The 21891-nt window shown below is 47.2% G+C and overlaps 2 protein-coding genes across 6 annotated transcripts in view; one reads left to right on the top strand and one right to left on the bottom strand.

Annotated features, from left to right (window-relative positions):
• MED12L (mediator complex subunit 12L) overlaps positions 1-21891 on the top strand; it is a 140284-nt gene that overhangs the window by 59424 nt on the left and 58969 nt on the right. The gene's annotated exons all lie outside the window — the stretch shown is intronic.
• Positions 5688-20388, bottom strand: GPR87 (G protein-coupled receptor 87). The gene is made up of 3 exons (XM_083848929.1): positions 20309-20388; positions 8065-8197; positions 5688-6813 (listed from the first exon to the last, which is right to left on the bottom strand). Exons 2-3 carry the CDS (start codon positions 8096-8098, stop codon positions 5768-5770), a joined length of 1080 nt encoding a protein of 359 aa, XP_083705055.1. The 5' UTR covers positions 8099-8197; positions 20309-20388; the 3' UTR covers positions 5688-5767.

The raw sequence follows: 21891 nt of genomic DNA, 5'->3' as shown, positions 1-21891 counted from the left end.
TTAAAAAAAGTCATTTGAAGTTTTTGTTTGAGCTCAGTGCCTATGAAAGGAAACCATTTTATAGTCCTGCTGATTAACTTCTACATCAGAACCAGAGAATACATGCTCACAGAGACGGGAGAACACTGACAGCATATCGGGGCACATTGCTCACTGAAAGGGCTCTGCTGGTGGTGGTGGTGATGTAGTTCATGTCTGATGAGGCTGCTGGCAGCAGCGAAAGCTGGGCTGGTAGCTCTCACACCTTTGCGAACAGGAATGGGGCTGACAGGTTCAGATTTTTTTTTTTTTCTAAATATGTCTTACCCCACCAAACTATTGCCATATATAAGCAATGTCTCTGTCTACCAGACTTATCAGAGGTTTGTGCCTCATTATCAAAACCTTCTAATGAAGTAGTCAGTGCTTCCAGCCCTACTAAATGTGAAACCACGCAGATTGTATTATATCTGTGGCCAAGCGCCGTGAATTAATTAAAGCAGGATGAACAAGATAAATGTTTGTGTAGAATAATCCCGCTCCAAGGCACGCTAATTACAAAAGCACTGCAGGACTTACGGGTTTAGTTTTTAGCTTATCAAAGCTTGCCAGCAAATATTTTCTGCCTAGTTTTGTTTTGCTGACGGGGAGATGCCTCTACATCATTGTTGGGTAGGCTTCGGAGACCTGACGGTGATCTGTCTCAGGCTGAGCTGGCAGACCGCTGGCCATACCCGCGCGGCACCGCTGTGGCTCGCCATGCCCACGGGGGGCGTTCGGGGCGGCCCAGCGGGCAGAGCTGAGGCTGTGCGAGGTGGGAGCTGGCGCACGTCGCAGTGAGCCCCGTCTGGGTGCTCTCGCTGCACAGCGACAGCTGCACAACTCACGAGATTCTGTGTGTGTCCGTACCAAGGCACTTCTAGAACCTTTGGGGGGTTTACTTTCCTTTTTTAAGATGTTTAGGAAGCTGCACTGGAAAGCCCTGGTAAAGGTAACTGCTGGAAAAACCTCGAAACCAAAGGGCGTATTACATGTAGCGACAAAAGCCTTGTGTGGGTCTTGGTCTAGAGCCGTCTCTAAGTACGTGTTCAAGTAACTTTTCTTCCACGGTAGCCCCGTGGCGTGGAGACTTCTGGCAGGGTTACTCAATTACAGCGTAATGCAGAGTTTCTGAAGTGAAAACTTTCACCGTTGTTCATGAATTGTGCGCTCCTTGCTTTCTTGGGTCTGATTTGCTGTCATGTCTCCACCTGAAAAGACACCTTGCACATGTGTAGTGTCCTGTTTAAAAAAAAAAAAAGGAATTTAAGCTTCATGATCAAGACTTGGGCATGCTTCTGTCCTGACCTGTTTCTCTGAAATAACAGCTAGAGATCAAGATCTGAGACTTCCTGTGAACTGCCTTGCACCTTTTTATTTCAACTTGGGCAGTACAGAAAATAAGGAACCCCAGAAGTACAACTGAAGGAGTGGGCAGTGAGTCATGCAAGGCCCTGGGGGGGCTGTGAGGGGGAATAGTGTCAGGCCAGTAAAACTTGTATCGCGGGAGCAAGAAGTAGCGTGCATGCTGGAGTACGGCCGTGTGTCAAAAGCGGACTGGTCTGGGGGGAAAGCAGCAACATGAGTTTTCAGTGCATTATCACTTGACTCTTGTAACCTTAGTGCTGTTTTTAATTTTTTTTTTTTTTGGTTCTAAATGGAGCTTTAATTAAAAATCTAGCAATTTTAAATAACCTAAGCAAGTAATAGACATAGAGAGGATTGAAAGTTCAGAACAGAGAACAAAGCAGAGGATGTATCTGAAAGCGAAGTCCTCAGGCCGTGCTCATTGAATGGTGATCGTTACCCAGGTTTCTACCAATAGCCGAGAAAAAGTTTGTTTCAGCAGTGGACATTAATAAACCGGTGCTACGATCAGGAGAAAAGTGCTTTTAAGCACCAAAATTCCATGTAGAATACAGACAGGGGCTCAAGCTTTCTTGCTCTGTATGTATACGTATCTCTATGGTGCAAGGCAGACAGTGGTTTGGGGTAAATTGGGATAGCCTTTATGGTAGGCAGAACAGTTCAACTCAAAAGATTAATGCTGGAGAAGGCTACAGGAAAGTACACGTGTGATGATAGCCACTTGTTTGCGTGCTAGGCCATGGGAAGATCTGGGAACCTGCCATAGCGTGAGCTGCCTGCCTTAGCCTTGGGTGGTAAGCGGCACGTGGTGAGCGTGGCACGAGGGGGGACACGAAGCTGTTGCAGCCTCATAGTGAGTGATCTTGTTACTGGAAGGATTTGTCTAGCAATCTCCATTAAAGCAGAAGACGAGCTGTCTGTACCTGCTGCTTCCTGTAGCTATGCAGACGTTGCAGCAGTGACGAAAGGTGCAAAGCAGAGCCCGGGGAGGGGTGTGCGTGCGTTTCTCAGAGTAATTGTCTGGTGCAGTTTGACAAGCCATAAACCCTTCTGTGATTCCCTATTACCTGTGTCGTAAAAGGGAGACCAGAAGTACTCGGTCATCACTTTCTTTAACCATGTAAGACCTAATAAGAAGGTCTTTGATTATTAGTGTCTTAGTGTACATACTGACCTTGCAGTCCTAAATATTACTATTTCACAAAACCAAGCCAGTAGTATGCAGTTCCACTTAATTTGGAGCTTAAGAGAATTTGAACTATGCAACCCAGTCCCCAAAATGGTTTTCTTAATATAGTTTTGTATATGCATAAACCCATAAGAGTACAAAATAGCAAATTCAGTCCCAGAACTAGCCTTTGATATTCTGTGTGCAAACTTAGTTTTCTACAGAGCTGATTGGAAAATAGGGCTTATTCTGTGGTATTTTGGCTATTTACAGTATTTGTACTTTAAGTAGGATAAATATCCGAAGCATCCCTCCTTTCAAGAAGTGATCCCCCCTCAACAATATAAGTATTTTTATAATACTTGTTTTAATTCAGCTATGTAATCCAAATATTATCTATAGTACTTACACTTCAGCTTTTTCACTGTGCATAAAATAGAATATAAAACTAAACTAATTGTTGTTTAAAAAAAGAAACACTCATTTCTGTATAATACTTCATCAGAGGTATTTTCGTGGAATATCTTTCTTATTTGAAAGCTGCATTTTCATTTTTTTTCTATCCTAAAGGGCAAGTCCTTATATGAATAAAGCACTTGATGATGGACTATTGCCATCTTCTGTTTGTGCAATTTCACTACGTTGCATAAGATGCATATCAAAAATACATTGCTCAAAACACCCGTCAGCTCCTTGCAATCTACATTTTTTGACTTGGCCGTTTGTTTAGTTTACAAGGAGCTTTTACTCTGAGCAAATCCGATTTAATCCCCAGTGAAATAACAGGACAAAACGTTTCACGTAAGCATTGCTCGGTTGACCGCCCTAAATTCAAACACACCCTCGTGGCCTTGAAAGGCCAAATGCGTTCTCCCTGCAGGTCTCCCCGTGCTGGCTGTCGGGGGCTGCGCGGCACGAGCAGAAGCCTCGCGGTGGGGTCCTGCCCGCGGGGTGCCGGGCGCCGCCGAGCTGCGGGTGGCGCTCACGGGGGTGCGCCCACAGCCGCCCAGCTCTGCCTCGGCGTGCTCTGAACCCGCAGCACTCTGTGCTGGCTGGAGTCAGCTCCAGCTCCTCCTGGGGCTTCCTGGGGCAAGGAGGCACGTGGGGTGTGCGCCGGCCCCGTTCAGTGAGAGCAGCCCGTCTTCATAAAACGCAGCTGTCAGGGGAGCAGGAACTCGTGCTTGCAGCTCTGCGCCGTGCGGCAAGGTGCGCGCGCTTCCCGGGGCGGAGGAGCTGCTGTTGCAGCCTTGTGGACCTCGCTCAGCCCCGGTCCACCTGGCTCCCAGGGTGTGCCCCGCAGCCTGCCCGACCCCGTGCCACCGGCGGGACGAGCTGATGGTGGTGAGCACGGGGATGCTGGCACAGCCCGCTGCGAGCTCCTGACTGCCGACTGCTCCTCCCGAACGCTGTCGGCTGCTTGCGTGGTGGAGGCCCCCGGGCCCGGGGGAGATCACTTGCAGTGTCCCAGTCAGCGTGAGCTCTGGTGGGGACTCTTCAGGACTTTTTTCTTCCCTTGAGTAGTTTAGTCCTTAGTCAACTCTTTCTCACGCAGCAGATTCTGCGTTGGTCCTTTATTACTCCTTTCTTCTTGCCTTGGCTTTGGAAGCTCTCCTTTAATATTTCCTCCAGTCGGGTTGTGTGTCCCACAGCGTGAAATAACAGCCAAGAGGTGCTGCCTGAACTGTCCGAAAGAGGATTTCACCTGCTTATCGGACACCCTGTTAGTTTTTTTTGATTTTTTTAGATTTGCAAGCAGCCAACATAAATAATTTTGAACAAAATTTCCTAGTACCTTAAGCTTTATTCATGCTTTATTAAGCAGGCACAGAAAGTGCTGCGAAACTGAGTTTTCAGCTTCGTGTCTATTGCTCGGTTCTGTCACACGCGAGTCAGTTAACGAATGTTTTCTGTTGTGCCCTCCCTTAGCATGAGGGAAGTGAGAATCTAAAGAAGTAATGTTTTTTGTTTTGTTTTTTGAGAAAAGACCTAAACTAGGATAGTATTTGAATTTCTCATGTTGATATTTTGAAAAGGGATGGGAAGCGCTGCAGCAGGCTTGACCTGTGGAAAGGAGGCTGCCGCTGCCGCCGCAGGCAGCGGAGCGGAGAAGCCGAGGAGCTGTCGGCAGGTAGCTGAGCGCCGTCTGCACAGGAGCAGCCCTGCAGCTCTCCTGTCCCCTGGCAGCAGCCCCCTGAGACCCTGCTCCAAGGCGAGAGCACGCCCAGCTCTGCTGGACCTGCCTGCAGCTCCGCATCGCTGTCCATCACGTCCTTGTGTCTTGTCGGGGCCCTCGGGCTCGGGGAGAAGGCGTGGGAGGCGTGGGGCTCCAGAGCCTTTCATGTTGGGACGTTAGTGCCACCAGGCAAGCAAAAGCAGCTTCATTCTGATAACGTTTTCTCTGACATTTGACATTGTCTGTGTTTAAAAACAAACCCTGTACATTGTTTCACCAACCGTGGTCCATGTCAAGAGCAGTGCTGTGGTTTGGGCTTGCCAGTGGTGAAACCACCCTTGGGTATGAGTACTTCCCTGTCCCCATCTCTGGAACAGATGTGTGCACAGGTTGGCGTGGCCTGCACCTTCAGTGGTCACCCTCTTCCTCCTCCTCTGTAACTGCACATGATGCCTCTTGTCTGGCTTCAGTGTCTGGCATCGCCAGTACAACCCATGCATTTTTTATTTGTTAAGCAAATTTTTTGCCGTTCTCACATTCTCAGTAACTATTTTAGGTGAAAATATCAATTTTACTGTCTAAAGTATTTCTGCTAGAAAGTAGAAAGGAAGAACTGGTATAATATCAATAAGAGTGAAAAATGCATTAAAAATGAAATGAAAATAAAGGAGCATTACTAGAGTGAAGTAATTATTGGAATTTGAGCCATAAGGGAAAAGAGCTTCTCTTGGTTAATGAGAACATTCTTTAAATTACAAGATATTGACATTGGATTTCTTTAGTTTCTGTTGACCTTAAGAAAACAAAACAAATTTAAAAAAAATAATAAAAAAACCCAAATCCCTCTGAAGTGAACCTGATCTCTGTGTGAATCCAGGCTTTGGACATTTAAGATAGATGTTAGTAAGCTGAAATGAAAAAGCTGTACATGTCTGCACATTTCTTAATGAACATCCATGGTCAGATACTCAAAGATACATTTTATTTACATGCTATACAAATACTCTCAGAAATTAGCAAAAGTCTCTGTGTGGGTGACTTCAGACATCGGTGTATTCATGATATATGCGCACTTCTGACCGTCTGACGCTCTGAAGTGACCTAATGCTCTCGCTCCTGGTTCTCATGTTTGATTTTCTGAACAGCCTTCGGGAGAATGATCTACACATGAAAAAGTAAATTATTGGATCCAGACAAACATTGCATGCAGAGAGGAACAGCGTCATTTCCTTACAATAATACAGGATTTTATGTGCAGAGTCATCTAGCAGCTTGTCTAGATGACTAAAAGTAAAGGGTATTCTGCACAAATGGTACGGCAGAAAACAAGTGAAAAATACAGCCACTACAACCCTTATACTTTGATTATGCTTTCGCTTTCTGCTTGATGAGCTAATGAATTGCTTGCTTGATTTATAAATGTACCTGGAGATTGCAATATAACATCCTATTAGTACTATCAGGACCACTACAAACATGCAGGTATTGATGTAAATGACAGCTGTATGCCATTTGACTCCCAGGGGTGATTTAAGTTTTATGCAGTCGTCTATGTTTTTCTTTGTCGGGTAGCCGTTTGTAAGAATCAGATTTGGCAAAGCTAGGAAAGCCATAACTACCCACACACAGGCAGATAAGATCTTAGTGAAGGTGATGCTGTACATCCTGGAGTCTCCGAAGGGCTTCACTACTTTCAGGTACCTGTCAATACTGATGAGTCCGAGGAACACAATTGTGGTGTACATGTTGGCGTAAAATAAAACCGTGGTGTATCGGCATAGGAACGAGTTGAAGTGCCATGGTCCCAGCTGGGAGTCCTGAATTATCTTAAATGGGAACGTCAGTGTCATGAGGAGGTCTGCAACCACGATGTTTTTGAGGTAAAATATAAAACTTGTTTTATTTCTGATGTGGAAGAAAATCCATACTGCTAGGCCGTTCAGCAGGATGCTTGCCAAGAAAATGACGAGGTAAAGCACAGGCAGAACAATGGTCGTGAATTCGTTCTGCGTGGAGTTCCCAAGGAAGCCTGTCGTTTGATTCGATGCGGTATTGTTGTCTTGGCTCAGATGGTCGTCTATAGGAGCTGCGGAAAAGAACAATTTTGAAGTATGTTTTTAGTGTTTTATAAATGGAGCAGTTTTAGAACTGTCCTCTAGAAAATGTCACTTCTCTGGGCAATCCTGGAGGCTGCTCAGGTCAACCAGCTCAGAAAACCTGAACTTGAAACAGCAGTCCTGAGTATTGCATGTGTTAAAGTAAATGCATCTGTGGCTTTTTAGCCTCTGAGCACAATGGCTGCTGCTTCCTGCTGGAGCACAAAGGTGCCTCTGCCAATACTACAACAGGAGAAAAATGCAGTGAGTAAATGAATGTCCTTTTTGAGCAGTTCTTGTGATACTCATAAGCACCCCTCCTGCCCTTTAATAGGGTTCAGTGAACTTAATATGCCGCTTTCGTGCTTTGTACCATGCTATTTTGTATGAAGATAGTCGTAAGTTAAAGTTGTAAATGCTTAATGCTTTCATCCCTTCTTACCACGCCTGCTCCTGTTTTGTTTTCCTAACAGTTCAGGAATAATTCTTTCTTCTGTACATTACCAAAGTTTTCAGGAGAGGTGTTTTCATACAAGAAACTTGATAAATGAGCTTGATAAATGTGAGGATAATGGGCGTTTGCAGTGACTTTATAAAATCCTGCGCTAGGTCACCTAATCAGGGAACGAAGCAGGGCATGTGCGTTCATTTTGTAGGCCTGTGCTGCTGCCTCTCCGCGCCGAGGTGCCGGCACAGGGAGGGTGCTGGCAGCGGGGTTATCCCTGCTGTACGATATCCCTGAGTAGGCCGTAGGACGTTACTGACACCTGGGTGTGAATGTTGTGTAGCAGTGCAAGGAGAATTAATGCAAGAGCGGGGTGTGCACTCTTGGTTGTCTTGGCAGAAGACAACGTTTGAGCTCGGTTGGTGTTTGTCAAGAAACGGGACTCTGGAGAGTCTCTTTGGGCCTATTAAAATGATAATTTAAAACTTAATTTACTTAAATGTATTTAAAAAGCACAGCCTCTGGGGATTTTAAGGTTTCACATATAAATATTTGTGAGCAAACTTCAGATTGTTATAAATTTTCTGTTTAGTTTTTTTTTTTTTTTTTTCCCCATCAAGAAATTATTTGTGCTGTGAACTTGCATGGCGAACTGGGACTGCAACCCACGGGGGCAGCACATGGCAGCATTCAGACAACCTTTTCTGAAATGACTTATTTCTTTAAAACGTTGGTAGGAACTGGTAGTAATACAGTAAACGCTTCTCAGGCACTTCAGTTTCCAACATTATTTTACCTGGCAGTTTTCCATAGGACAAATTGTACCCCATTATTTGCGGTGCTGTAGGTCGTCAGCTGGAACGCCTCTCAGGAGTCCCACTGGCAGCCGCAGGTCCTGGAGTCAGCAGGGGCTGCGTCAGCTCCGCATTCTGGGGAAAAAGACTGAAGTTAAAGCAAACCAGAAGTTCCCGTCTTTCTCTCTGCAGCATGGAGAGCTCTGGGAAGCAAGTATTGGCCAGAATTCCCTAGGAAGGGACTGAGGTGGAGCTGATGGCTGGCCTCGGCGGGCTGCGCAGCTGCCCTGCTGTTAGGGTCTTCCCTACCGCTGCTCGCTTGGGGCTGGGCATCTGCTGCATCGCTGCAGGCAGTCCTGCCAGCTTAGTTTTTGTAAGCCCATGCATTCACTGTAAAGCTATTTCCCTTTTTCTTCCTCACTAGCACAGCTGTGCTGGAGCTTTATTGCTGTAATACTTAGAAACATTACTGTAGCTTCTAAGCTGGGGATCTCTGTGGCCACTTTCTATCTCCTTTATTCCTGCACCAATGCCTTTCATTTAATGAAACCTTCCCCGCCTCTGATACTTGTCCCTCTGTTTATAGAGGGACATTTCTGTATTTACTGAGACTTCATTTATTGTGTTTAAGCGATCCCAACTCTTCTCTCTTTTTTTTTTTTTTAAGACTTGAAGGTACCAGTCCTTCTCTGCATCTGCTTCAGTTAAGATGATTTTCCTTGAACCCCATTGACAGATATTGTTCGCTGTTTTGCAAATGAGGTTTAATAAAAGCTTGTTTCATGGTGGTTTGGTTCCTTATCACTGCTGAAACACCTCAGGTAATATTTTCTGGGGTTTCACTTCCTCACTCCCTCCTTATGTCTGCACCAGGCAAGTGGCTAGCGGCCACACTGGGGTCAGCTCTGCCACGCTTTGTCCCCTCTGCTTCCCAGCAGTTGGTGCCAGTGGGTAGCAAACTTGCATTGTCCTCAGCCTCATGATCTTGTGGAGTTTGTCCAAGAAAACTTCATTTAAAGTTTGTTAACTTCTGTGAAAATATGTTGTATTCAACTTCTTAAAGCCTGTTTTCTTTCTTTCTTTTTTTTTTCAAAAAGTTGTACAGGAAAATGTAGTCTGACTAATGAGCCTCTAATGACCTGGCCATGAATTGGTCCTGGCTTTGGTACTGAGCAGGTGCGTATCTCTACACCACACTTTTAGGCTTTAAAAATCGCGTAGTGTACAAGGAGATGCAAACATGCAGCCCCGGTTCCTGCAGCAGGCAAAGCTTGTCTCCCAAGTACCGGAATGTGCTGGCTGGAGGACTTCGTGCCTTTGGTCTGCCACTACCGCTGGTTCCTTACTCTGTGATAAAGGCTTGGCCTTATTCCTGACAATTCATGTCTGGATGTCCCGTTTGTTTGTTTTATCTTGGACATTTCAGTGCCTGATTCCTGACAGTAGCTTATTTTCTTTTTATAGACTTTATTTTTGAGCTTCTCATTTCTTGAAGTTAAAAAGCTTCATAAAGTAAATTTGACAGTATCAATTTATAAGGCAACATCCCAGATGATTTGTTTATTCTTGTATTATTTGAGTGCAACGATTTTTCCTTGTTTCACTTTCTGATTACTAGTTTTGATAAGAAAACTAGAGCTAAATAGTTCACACCGCAGCAGGACCTGACTGCTTCTCCTATGGTTGTGAACAGAGGATAAAATTACTGACGCCTTTTTGCAGATCTAAATTGTTTTACGCGATTATCACTGTATTAGGGAGAGGGAGTGAAAAAGTTTTAAACAGTCACTAGATGGCAGTAAAGCAAATCGTTACATCTTAAAGCCTCAGTAAAAAATGTGATTGGTATTTTAGGCTTTTTCTCAGTCTGACTTCTTTTGGTATGGCATTATTTGTTATTGATAAATATTTGTTCTGATAAAAATTGGGGTCCCTAATGGGACTGTTGGGTATTTTAGGTATTTTGTCTTCTATTGAGGGATGTGCTGAGAAGCAGTAGCCTTCTTCCTAGGGAATAAGAAAAATCTCTATCACTCGTGCTGTTGTTTGTAATTCACAGCTATCCCTTTTTACCCAGGAGGCACTGAGATCAAAAGGACAAGTGATTTTATGAAAAGATGCATATCTCTCTATCTTATGCAAATAGAAGCCTATTTCCCTGCATTTCAGAGTTCCTTTTAAGTCTGTGTAATTCCTGGTCCCAGTCCCTGGAAAGCTCCCTGCTCTAGGCTCTTCAGGCAAGTGCGTTCCCAGATCCTCGGCATGGAGGAGTTGGTGAAACGCCAGTTGTGTTGCCTGAGAGCAGGGTGACGGATGGCTCCGGTGTTCCCGGAGTAACCCTGGGAAACGCTGTAGGATTCGATGGGGCTGAAGATCAGATCTGTGCTAAACAAGCTTCTCGTGGGCCGTCAGTTACTCCAGGTCCCAAAGGAAATTGCTCTAAGTTCTGTTAAAAGAGGCTTGTGCCCGTTTGCGCCTCTGCCTCTGTCCTTTTAGGCGGATGTTGTCACTAAGAGACTGCACAAGTCTGACAACAGGTCAACACATTTTTGTACAGAAACAGCCCCAACGCTCTCCAAAGGTTCTGTCTCCTGACTTGCATCCAAAAAAGAAATAATCCCAAAAGATGTTTTCTGACACTGATGACAAAGCTCCCTTGCTGCATGTGATCTCAGCCTTGCTTTCTCTGGGCTCTCCTTTTAGCTTGCACCATTCACTTTCCCATCTGTATCCTGGGGTTTACTGTCAGCAGAGATGGGGCATCCACAGCAGCTTAAGACTTTCAAGCCCCTGCTCTTTGTGGACCTTCCTGGTTTCCTTCCTCACTGCGGACAGCATTCTGTTTCGTATGTACTGTGTTTTGAAGGCACTAGTCTGAGTGCTGGGATTTAGTCCGTAATTTTATAGCTGAACGTTGCTGCACGGGACTGACTGCAATCACTTGGACCAGTGATGTGTAAACCACTGCCACAGAAGGCTCTCCCCAGACAGGCATGTATCTTACCACTCTGGGGCATGAAATACAGTCCCCAGTCCCTGATGGGCCCAGCTGTGCCTGTCAGGTTTGATGGTATCAGCGCGGCTCCCGTGCTTGCCCTGTAACAGGTCTGCTCGGGTGCAGTTTGCTTATCTCCCCAGTCCATGCAAAACCTCTGCTTGCTGAAGCAGCCCAGCCACTCGGTCCCTGTGCTCTGTTCCCCTTCCAGGTGCAGCAAGGACAGCAGAAGCAGCAGCAGCCCTTCTCTTAAGCTTTTCAAGTCAGCACTTCTTTTAGCAGATCCCGTATGGGCTTGCTGATTCCTGACCAGAGCGCTGGCCGTGAGAAGTCCCTGCCACGTGCATCTTCCTGGCTGCTGAAGGTGTGAGAACAGTTAGATTGCCCAGGGAAGTACAGGTCACCTTGAAACCATAGTGGGAGCTCGCTCCTTCTTCTTGCAGACCAATTAGCCCCCGAATGGATATCTCTGCATCATCTTACTCCTGATGGTTTTCATGTTAAAACATATTCCAAAAAATTCCCAGTAAAGCATGGGCTGGAAAAAGCAAGTGAACTGTTCACAAACTGTGACAGCTAGCCCATGTTAGCAGCACCGTGTATCCTGCCTTGCCAGCACAGCTGAGCTCACAGAGAGGCCTCCGTGCGTGCATGGGGTGGAGGTTAGAGAAGACACCTACTATTGGCTGCCCTAATTATGTGTTACAGACTTTCCCTTACGCTATTGTAGCTCTGAAGCTTTAATATCTCAAACAGGTTTGTGCAGGGCAGCAGAGAGGTGCAGGCATGATGGTCCTTGCTGCACAGAATTGGTTGTGTGACCAAATTTCTGGATGCACAGAAACAATCCTGCTTTAGTCTCAGAAGTCCAAAGGTGTTCGGTTTCCCATCAGAGTCTATCAAGCTAAGGAGTACTGTGATAGAGCACATTAAGTGGCATGGCTTTGTTATTTACGCTGGTAGGGTGAGAGATCAAGGCTCAACAGAGTCAAACCTGGTGTATCCCTAGGCTCTGAGAGCTCTGGTTTTTCTGATAAAGACCACTGTATTGTAGACTTGAGGAACTAGATGAAGGTTATCACCTATGGAGAGTTTACAGTTTTTCACGTAGAACCATAAAAGTTGGAAAAGATCTCCAAGATCATCTGGTCCAACAGTCCCCCTACCACCAATGTCACCCACTAACCCATGTCCCCAAGCACCACGCCCAACCTTTCCCTGAACATCCCCACGGACGGTGACTCCACCACCTCCCTGGGCAACCCGTCCCAGTGCCTGACTGCTCTTTCTGAGAAGAAATGTCTCCTCATTTCCAACCTGAACCTCCCCTGGTGCAACTTGGGGCCATTCCCTCTAGTCCTATCACTAGTTACCTGTGAGAAGAGGCCGACCCCCAGCTCCCCACAACCTCATTTCAGGTAACTGTAGAGAGCAATGAGGTCTCCCCTGAGCCTCCTCTTCTCCAGAATAAAATGTTCTCTTGGAACGGTGAATGAAGACTGTCTTCTCTTCAAAGAACATTTTAAGGTATTTTGTAATCGTTCACTGATTATGCACTCCAACAGAGACTTTTTCACTTGTTTGAATGTGGTATTTCTGTGCCGGATAAGGTTGGTTTTTAACTCTTTTTCCAGTTCTTTACACATTTCTTCTCACCAGTTTCATCCTAACCATGTTTCTCCAACGTCCTGCCTCACACTTCCATACAAATGTGTTCTGCTTGGATCCTTAGAAGCTGCTCCTTTATTCAGGTAGCTTTTTAAACCAGAATACTTCTTGTCGTTTATACATTTGGTTGGTTGTTTTCTCTATCATTCCCCTAAAGGCTGTCAGTTGCAGCAAATGCAGGTTAATTACATGCTGTTTTACAGATGAGGTAATCCTGTACTGCTAATGTTGATAGACTGGTTTATATGCATGACTGATAGAGCCTCAGATGAGAAATGAAGTAATAGGCTGAATGGCATATTTCAGTGTCATACGGGTACAGGATGACTGCATGGTTTTGTTGATGACTAAGGCTTTGAGTTGCCTCACTATTGAAAGAAATTCTGTACCCTCAAATCTAATTATTCTTCTTTCGTCTCTTATTTGCCACTTCTCAAAAATTAGAAAATTCTCTTTGTGAACTTGAACGAATATTCTAGCTCATAGGCCTGTGGAGTTAAGTGATGTTTGTTTATTTAAGCACCTAACTTCTTGGTGTCACTCCTTGCCAGTCAGTCTGCATTTGTCAGCATAAAGTCTGGTAAATGGCAGAATTAAAGCAAGCATTAGAAATGTGGGGCAGTTTATTCAATTTGTACTTGGCTGGCTGCAATTATGCTCTTTTCTGTTGCCCATCAGAACCAAATCACTGACAGTTAATTGTAAAGATTTGTGGAAGAAAGACACTGGTGCAGGCTGCAGTGTACTTGCGCACACTGCTTCTGCAAGCTGACAAGTGGCAGGTGCAGAGCCTGTGTACATGCTCTCTTCGGTATTTCCATCCACTCCTTTCCTGCATCGCTTGGGCAAGCCTTAATGTTATCTCTTCTCTTCTCTGGTGTTTCTCTGGTATTCTCTTCTGCCGTGCTACAGGCATCAGCGTGAGCGCTGATGGAGCTCGCGTGGTGCCAGGGCACGCGGCGGGCAGCCTGCTGCTGCCCATGGCACTGCTCGGCGGTGCCCGCTGCGTGGGCAGGAGGCACCGGGCGCAAGCTGAAACACGAGGCCGCACCTGGGCATAAGGAGTCGCCGTTCTGCAGTGAGGGCGGTCAGACACCGGCACAGGTTGCACGGAGAAGAGGTGGAGGAAGGTGCCCAGCAGTGGGTGCAGCTGCCCCTACCTGAGCAGGGCCAGCCCCGGGGTCCCTGGGGGGCCCACCTCGGCTGGTTTCTAACTCGGCGATAGCGAGCTGGGTTGCTCGCTGCTGCCTGCCGGCCAAGGGCTGAGCGAGCCAAGGGGTGCTGCCTGCCAGCTGCCTGCCTGTCCGGCTGGGCCGGCTCTCATGCCGGCCGCTGCAGCCTGGGGACTGCTTCAGTGTGGGCTGGCTGGGAGGAGGTTGAAAGCAGCCCTCCTCGGGGAGCCCTCGTTGGGGTTTCGTGCCCTCTGCTCCCCCTGCCTGCCTCCCTGGGGGCCTGCTGGCAGAGAGGTGTGCCAGCCGTGTCTGCTGGTTCTCTGTAAAGCAGAAACGCTGCTGCACCTAACCAGCTGGATTGCAAAGAGGCAATAAGAAGGTACAACCGTCTTCAGCTGTGCCATCTGCTTAGTCATACCCACAAACAGGAACCAGTGCCTTGGCTCAGAAAGCTGCTTGTCTGCCTCAGTATCTAATACAAAACCCCCTTCTTGGTTTTCAGGTTCCTCCTTGCACTTCCCCCTCCATCCCAGACTTCTCTCTCACGCGTCTCTGAACAGCAGCACATCCCGTCCCCAGACCAGCTGTGGTGAAACTCGCTGCCCTTCTGCCTTCAGCTCGTGGCAGAGCTGTGTCTGGCTGACCCCCTGTCCTGCCCTATCCATCGGTCTTCAATAAAAGACAAGCGGCAGTAATGGTTCGGGAGCGGAGCTGTCCCGTGGAAGGCTGTGCCCAGCGCTGTGCCGACACCTGCTCCGGGGGAAGCCGTCCCCTCACACGGCTAACGGGGACTTCCTTCTCCATGGTCGTTTAGCTCAAGAGCTGGCCGTGAGAAAAATTCTCTGTCAGCTATTCTTGTAAACTGCAGAGCTTCCCACGTGCAATCACTTACTCAAGTTTGGGTTTTAGTCCTTCTTAAGCCTTTGTACCTGAAGGTAAAAGTACCATACCTGTGTCCAGCCAGTTTCTGTAGCAGAGGGCAATCTTGTGCCAAACAGAAACAAAGTTCTGATTCTAAGCCTTGCAGGTGCAAATCTCAAATACTGAGAGATACATTTTCTTTGGTTTTGGTCAGTGTAACTTTGTGAAGCAGATGTCCCCAGCTCTGCAGGATACGGGCTGCTGGGCGCATAGAGAGCTGCGGGCACTCAGGCCAATTACGCTTCTCTTGAAATTTTTAATCTGCTACACTCAAAAAGTGGGGGGGAGAGTGACAAGATTCTAGGCATCGGTTCTTTGGTGGCCAGCACTTTGAATGCCATTTCTAAAGCAGCATAATATGAAGCGTAGTGCTAAATTTTGTTTCTCAGGCTGAAGTTGCTTTACACGAAGGTTTAGGAGAGAACTGCCAACAAAGGTACCCCACTGGGCAGCAGGTAAATGGCTGTTGGTGGCAGAGGAGTTAAGTGTTGCAATTATTACTATTATTATTATTTTTATGTGAAAATGAAGAGAGGACAATGCAGTGGTTGGCAAGTTGGGATAATTAATGTTTTTTTTTCAGTATGGCAGCCTCTAATTAGGAAGGAGGAAAGGATTAACTCTGGAATGTTTCCTTTGTTTCTGTCGAGAAGATGCTGCTGATGGCTGTTTCTGGTTGCGCAAAACCTGCCGATAGTAGAAGCTGTATTGTAGCCCTATTAAGTTGCTTTCTCTGAACCCCTGTTAAGAATCTGCCATGCAAGATGCAGCTTCCACTGGCTGCGCTCTGAGCAAGGCTTGGTGAGGAGGCAGTTCTGAAGCTGAGCAGCGCAGTCCCAGCCTCTCCCCCAGCACCACCACTGGGTCGCCCTCTGCCTCTCCATCTCTTCTCCTGGTCCCTGTAACAGTCTCCTTTGTTTGTCTGGCAGTTGCTTTTCAGCTCCTTAAAACGCCAACCCATTTGTTTTGGCTCTCTCAGTGTCTTTGTCCTTGTGCCGGGTGTCTTGGATCCTTCCCCTCACCACACCACACGTCTTAGCTGATCTCTCACATCATGTCAGCATCTGGATGCCAGTGATGAGTATGAAGCTGGAGACAGTTTCATCCTTTCCCTTCCTGTCAGCAGCTTGTACGTGCTTTTCCTTTCAACTGTCCTTCCTGGGAATCCATGACCGTTGTGCTGATAGCTGTGGAAATCTTTTTTTTTTTTTTTTTCCTCCCCCTCTCTATTAACTTCTCTCGTTTCATTTGTGATGGGGTAAGAGAAGGGCCCCCTTTACACAGTCACAGAATAGGTGAGGTTGGAAAGCAGGCCTGGAGATTGGTTGTCTAATCCAGCTCCCTGCTCAGAACAGCATCAGCTGCAGCCAGATACCCAGGCCCACGTCCAGTTGGTGGGAGGTGGTCGAAAGCCTCTCTAGTCAACCTGTGCCAGGGCCTTCCCACCGTCACGGCTGGAGGGGGGGGGGGGGGAAGGTTCAGACAGATTTACTGTGTTTCACCTGCCCTGTCCCTGGGCACCGCTGCACAGAGCCTGGCTGTGTCCTCTTGTACCTCCCTGCAGGTATTTCTGGACACGACTGAGCTCCCCGTGAGCCTCTTTCTCTACAGTGAGCAGTCCCAGCTCTCTCAGCCTCCCCTCATAGGGAAGAATGCTTCAGTTTCTTAATTACCTTTGTGGCCCTTTGCTGGTCTCTCTTCAGTAGCTCCGTGCCTCTCCTGTACTGGGGAGCCCAGAGCTCAGCCCCATCCTCCAGGCGTGGCCTCAGCAGCTCTGAGCAGAGGGGGGGTCACCTCCACCTGCCAGCAGTGCTTCAACTAACACAGCCCGGGAGGCTCTTGGCCTGTTTTGCTGCAAGGGCACTTTGCTGGCTCAGGTTCAGCTTGTCCACCAGGTCGTTCTCTGCCCAGCTGGGTGCCCCAGCATGTCCCAGTCCTTGGGGCTGTTCCTCGGGGGCAGGACTTTGCATTTCCCTTTGAACTGCAAGAGGTTCTTGTCAGCCCAATGCTCCAGCCTGTCCTGGTCCTGCTGCATGGCAGCACATCCCTCTGGTGTATCAGCCGGTCCTCCCAGTCTGGTCACCTGCAAACTTTGTCCCCTTTCCATCCAACTGGATTGCCGTTCTTTCGCTGCTTGGAAGATGCGGTTTTTGGTCCCTTGCCAGGTCACGTTTCTAGTCTTCCCTTCTAAGGGGGAGGCCAGAAGCAGGTTCACGTTTACATGTACTTGCCCAGAATAACTTAAACTTTTCCCTCTTTTAATCTCTTCACAAGACTCTCCCCCAGCCTTTCTATTCCTGTTCTGCTTGTGTTTTTGCGGGCTCTGTTCTTGGCACAATAGGCAGCCTGGAAATTTTTGTCAGTTAATTTCCTTTAATTCCATGGGCTGTTCCTTACTTGTCCTATATACTTTATTATCCTGAAGTCAGTCTTTTAAAAGTTAAAAACGTTTTATAAACACAGCAGCTGAGGCAGTAAGCAGTCTGGTGATGAAGTTTCAGCAGTTGGTGTTTGGGTGGCCTTGAGCTGCCTCCCGAGGAGCAGGCAGCCGGCGTGGGGAGCTGCTGCCGGGCTGGGCAGGCGGCCTCTGCCTCTTCCAGGTGGAGACCGACTTGGGGCTGCTGTGCTGGAGCTTCTTGCACGCTAGGCTGTAAGTGTGGTTGTTGGCTTTGTGCAATGAAAAACAGTAAGCTGAGAAACTTGAAACTTTAAAAACAGTCAAGATGATGTCTAGGTCTAGAAACAAGAATGAGGATGTGTGATTGATTGCATTGTACCTTCATCTGTTATAGCTCTGGCTATTGTACACCTGTCTTGTCTCTCAGGTGTACAGGGGATGCTGTGAAAAATCTTGTAGTTAAAAATAAAAGTGCTGGTACATGTGTGTAGGTAATGTCAATTATTTTTATGCAATTCTGGCCTCACTTTTAGGTATTTTACTTTGCATTGAAACAATTTCTAGTATTTTTTAATATGCAATTCTGGTTCACATTGCAAAAAGGGCAAAAAATTCTCATTTACTGTAGTCAGCTGGGTTTTTCTGTGCTTTAGTATATATTGCTGTGACATGGGACTAACCATGCTAGCTACTTGCAGCAAGACCAGTAGTTCAAAAAGGAAGGAAAAGGACGTGGGGATTTTTGGGTATGACTGGGAGAAGTTCAGCCTGTTGCAACCCTGATTTTTCATGAAGTGTTCTCAGCCTGCCTGCCGTTCTCAGAAATCGACAGACTGCAAATCCCGGGCATGGTTTCAGCACGTGGGACCCAGAGGGCTTTTCTTCGTCGTCTGGCCCAGCTGCTCTGCCAGCTCCCAGCCATTCCTTGTAGTGGCAGAAGCCGCTGCTGCACAGAAGGTGATACAAGGCCGATTTATAATGCTCCTTATCAGTTGTCACTTCCTTGTGTCAGCAACATTTTCCCCAGTAAAACCAAGAACTTGTAGCATACTGTGATAACTTGTATCTCTTGAGGTTTGGTGTTGGTCAAATGTGGAAACCTGCTTTTGGTAATGCAGGGCCTGGTTGGTTTGTTTGTTTGTTTTTAAAGAAGGTACTGGGGTATTTAATGTTGGGAAGGGTTAAGACAGCTGAAATGTGGGACTTTGCTCACTTCCTCTCGTACTTTCTTGGCAGCGCCTGGGTTAGTGTCTCTGGCAGCTTGGTGGAGCACTGGCGTGTGATGGCAGTGTGGTGATCAGTAGCCACTGGTGTACGTCAGGCACGTTTTCACTTGGTTCCAGAATTTTAATAAGTATTTCATGCCTTGAGTTTCCTGCTGCAGTCTTACCGCAGGTGCCTGGACTGGTTTTCCCTGGCACTCATGTGGCTGAAGAGGAGGAGAGGAGGCCCTTCCGAACTCTGCTGTGCAAAGCTGAGCTGCGACTCCTCGTAAAAGGAGGAGGACTCTCCCGTCTGTTACTGCCGCTGTTGTCCGGGTCTCTCTCATCCCAGGCTACGTGCAGCAAGTGTGGCAGGTTTCCCGTCTGAGACGAGCACTGGGCCAGCGAAGGGCCGCCTTGGCAAACGCCAGCCGTCGCCACGCAGCCGCCGCCCGGTGCTCGGTGTGGGCCCGGGCGCCTGCCCAGAGCAGCCGGCGCGGGTGCGTGCCGGCGCAGGCCGGGCTGCGGGCGCGGGCGCCGGGCGAGCTGGTCTCCCCGCTCCTCCCCGCCCTGCCCTGGGGAGGCCCCGGCAGCCAGGGAGGGCGCGGAGGGTGAGACAGCAGGGCCGTGCTGGGAAATAAACCCTCCGCAGGCGGGCAGGCAGGAACCGGCGGCCGGCTCGGTGCTGCTGAAAATGGGCTGCTTTTTTCTCACACGCCCCTAATGCAAACGGATGCTTTCTGCCTCTAAAATCCCTTTACGCCCTTCAGCTTCTCTCTCGTGCGAGAGCTGATCCTTGTCGTTCCCCACCGTGGGGTTGTCCCCGGGCTGGAGGTCCTCCCGCGCGGGCTGCAGCCGGCAGCATGGCGGCCCTGCAGGGGGAGGCCTGGTGGTGCAGGGGAGTGAGAGCGGGGTACGGGGAAATGCCGGACGGCTCCCGGCCAGAGAACGGCCGGCAGCTTCCATGCGAACAGGGCCTGCGCTTCTGGAAGCGAGGTAGTGACCTCGGCTGAGTGTTTCCTGGTTTTTTTAACAGGGAGATTGCAAAGTGTTTAAAAAGATGGAAAAAAGTGTGAAGCTCTATCAGAGCAAGACCAAGCCTATGCAATGAGAAGACAAACGGATGTCTGCAGTCCCCATAGAGCACAAACACCAAGCCATTTTTTGAAATATAAAATATAAACTTTTTTAAACCTTCAATTGCACTGCTGTTTTCAGTTGTTCGTAGCTAAGAATAATCACTTCAATCTAAAATACTTGTTAAATGACATAGTTTTTTGAAAGTACCCCATATATTTCCCTAACTTTGAGACTAATCAGACACGTAGTTTGAGTTGCTAGTTCAGAGCTATGTGGTTTTTCCAGTGAACCTGACAAGTTTTAACATGATCGGAGTGAAGTATGAAGGAAGAGAAACCTTCATTCTGTATAATGTAATTAAGAGAATTCACGTATGCTTTCCTTTACTGAAAGAGGCAAAAAGGATAGAATACAAACATTTCACATCAAATTCAGATGTTATATTTACTGAATCTTACTTGATATGACTTTAAGCCCTGTCAAGACATAAACTATTAAAACCGTGAACCTTACTGCACTTTGAATAGTATGTTAGAAGGAATAACTAAGAGAAATATATATAAATTTTTGCCATTGGGAAAAAGATAACAAGTGACGTTTGCCATTGAATGAATAAAAGATTAGTTAAGTCTCACTGTTTGAGACCTTTTCACATTTTTAATGGATCTGATATTCCGTTTATGGTTCCATGTCCAGTTTTCAGCAACTGCATCTTAATTCCCGCTTTCTTTTCAGTTAAGGGTGATTAAGAGCAAGAAGATTTAGAGAACAACTTATCAAATGCTTTTCAGACCATCAAAAATCACTTACCTGTCACCATTGTCGCCTTCCATTTGCCTCTTAGCTGCATCTCGAAAGTGCCTTAGACTCCTCCAGAGTGCATCTTGAAACTAAAATAGTCATGAGAGTATTTCTCGCGATAAGGTACTTAAATAAACCATATCTGGAAGTAGGCTTCTTTGCTTCCAATTGCTTTTTTTTGTGGTACCTGATCAGAGAGGCAAAATTCCCCTGGCCAGGAGCAACTGGAGCAACTGGCTCTCTCATTCCCGGGAATGACTCACATGCCAGGGTAGGCGAGCGCGCGCTCCCCGCTCACTTCCTGGCTCCAGAGCAGCTCGAGCGCCCAGGACGCAGACAGTGATTCACCTGAGAGGTGGGTTGGTGCCTGCTCAAGGCAGCAGCCGTCCTGCAGGGAGACGTTGCGAGCAGTCTGAAATCACGTTGTACTGCAACCTGTGCAGCCGTGCCTGTGCCTTTCAGTTAGAGCTGTTCTGTCTGCAGGGTGAATGTGAATTCAATGCGATGTGTGTGATGTGATGTGTGTAAACTGAAAACTCTTGTGCTGGGTAGATGCAAATATCTGCTAATGAAGATTATCATGTCAATTATTAATTTAACTATATTTAGACATCTTTAATGTTGTACTTTGAACAGATTCTCTCTTCTAAATAGCATGTAGGATGAAAGTGAAATGTTAAGCCTGTAACTAAATATTCCAGCTAAAATGACTAGACTGTCTGTTTACTTCATACTTTTTGCTGTCACGGTGTTCTTTGAGACTCTGACTGCGGGCCCGCTGCCTCCTGCAGTCCTACTGCCACCGGTCCTGGGTGTACACACGTTTAGAGGAAGATATCTTAGTGCCTTAAGAACACTGAAGTAACCCCAGAAGTAGTTACATCAGGACAAAATTTTGCTGTGTGTCAGTAGAGGACGAAGTTGTTAATTTCCCATTTCTGCAGCCTTCTTGAATAGAAAACAGTTATAAACAATACCCTCTCTCCATTAAATCGACAGGAATAAAAATAATCTTCCCACTATTAAAGCAGTGGCTGCCAAGTCACATTTATTGGACTTCTGTCTGTTCTGCCTACATTTGTCCATACACTTTTTGTTTTCTTTTTTTTCCTCGAAGCTCTGAGTAATTGAATCCCCAGCGCTGCTCTTCTAACACTGGAGGAGGTCTTCCGCATAGGTCCCTTTGACAGCTGCTTAGAGGCCTGGGAGGAGCTGGAGACGGAGCAGGAGCCAGACTTACCAGTTGGTGTCCCCATGCTGGTGAACTGCTTCCAGACTGTGTGTCCAGGGGGAATCCCGTGATAACTTTCACGTTTCTGCTCTCTGCTCACTAGCAGGCAAACCGTAAAATTCCCTCTTGCCTCAGGACCTCTCCCTTCAATCAGATACAGTCCCTGATCTTAGGAGACTTCTGACATGGCTCATCTTTGAAGACCAGCTTTTGCAAGGCAAAACAGATGATGCAAATGAAGCCAGCAGGAACACGTGTTATGTTTATCATATGTTTTTAGATTTATTACTAGAAGTTGCAAAACTGATCTCAGGAGATGGAAGTTCTAACGTTAAGCGATAGTCGCTATTACATGCACACG

Source organism: Anser anser (assembly GCF_964211835.1).
Source record: "Anser anser genome assembly, chromosome: 9".
NCBI lineage: Eukaryota > Metazoa > Chordata > Aves > Anseriformes > Anatidae > Anser > Anser anser.
This window is presented reverse-complemented; position numbering and strand designations above follow the sequence as displayed.

Bases quoted from the DNA above. Each gene is read 5' to 3' on its own strand.
- GPR87 (XM_083848929.1), bottom strand. From the start codon at position 8,098: ATGGGGTACAATTTGTCCTATGGAAAACTGCCAG. The intron at 6,814-8,064 runs GTAAAATAATGT...TCTTTTCCGCAG, and splicing joins GTCCTATGGAAAACTGCCAG to CTCCTATAGACGACCATCTG.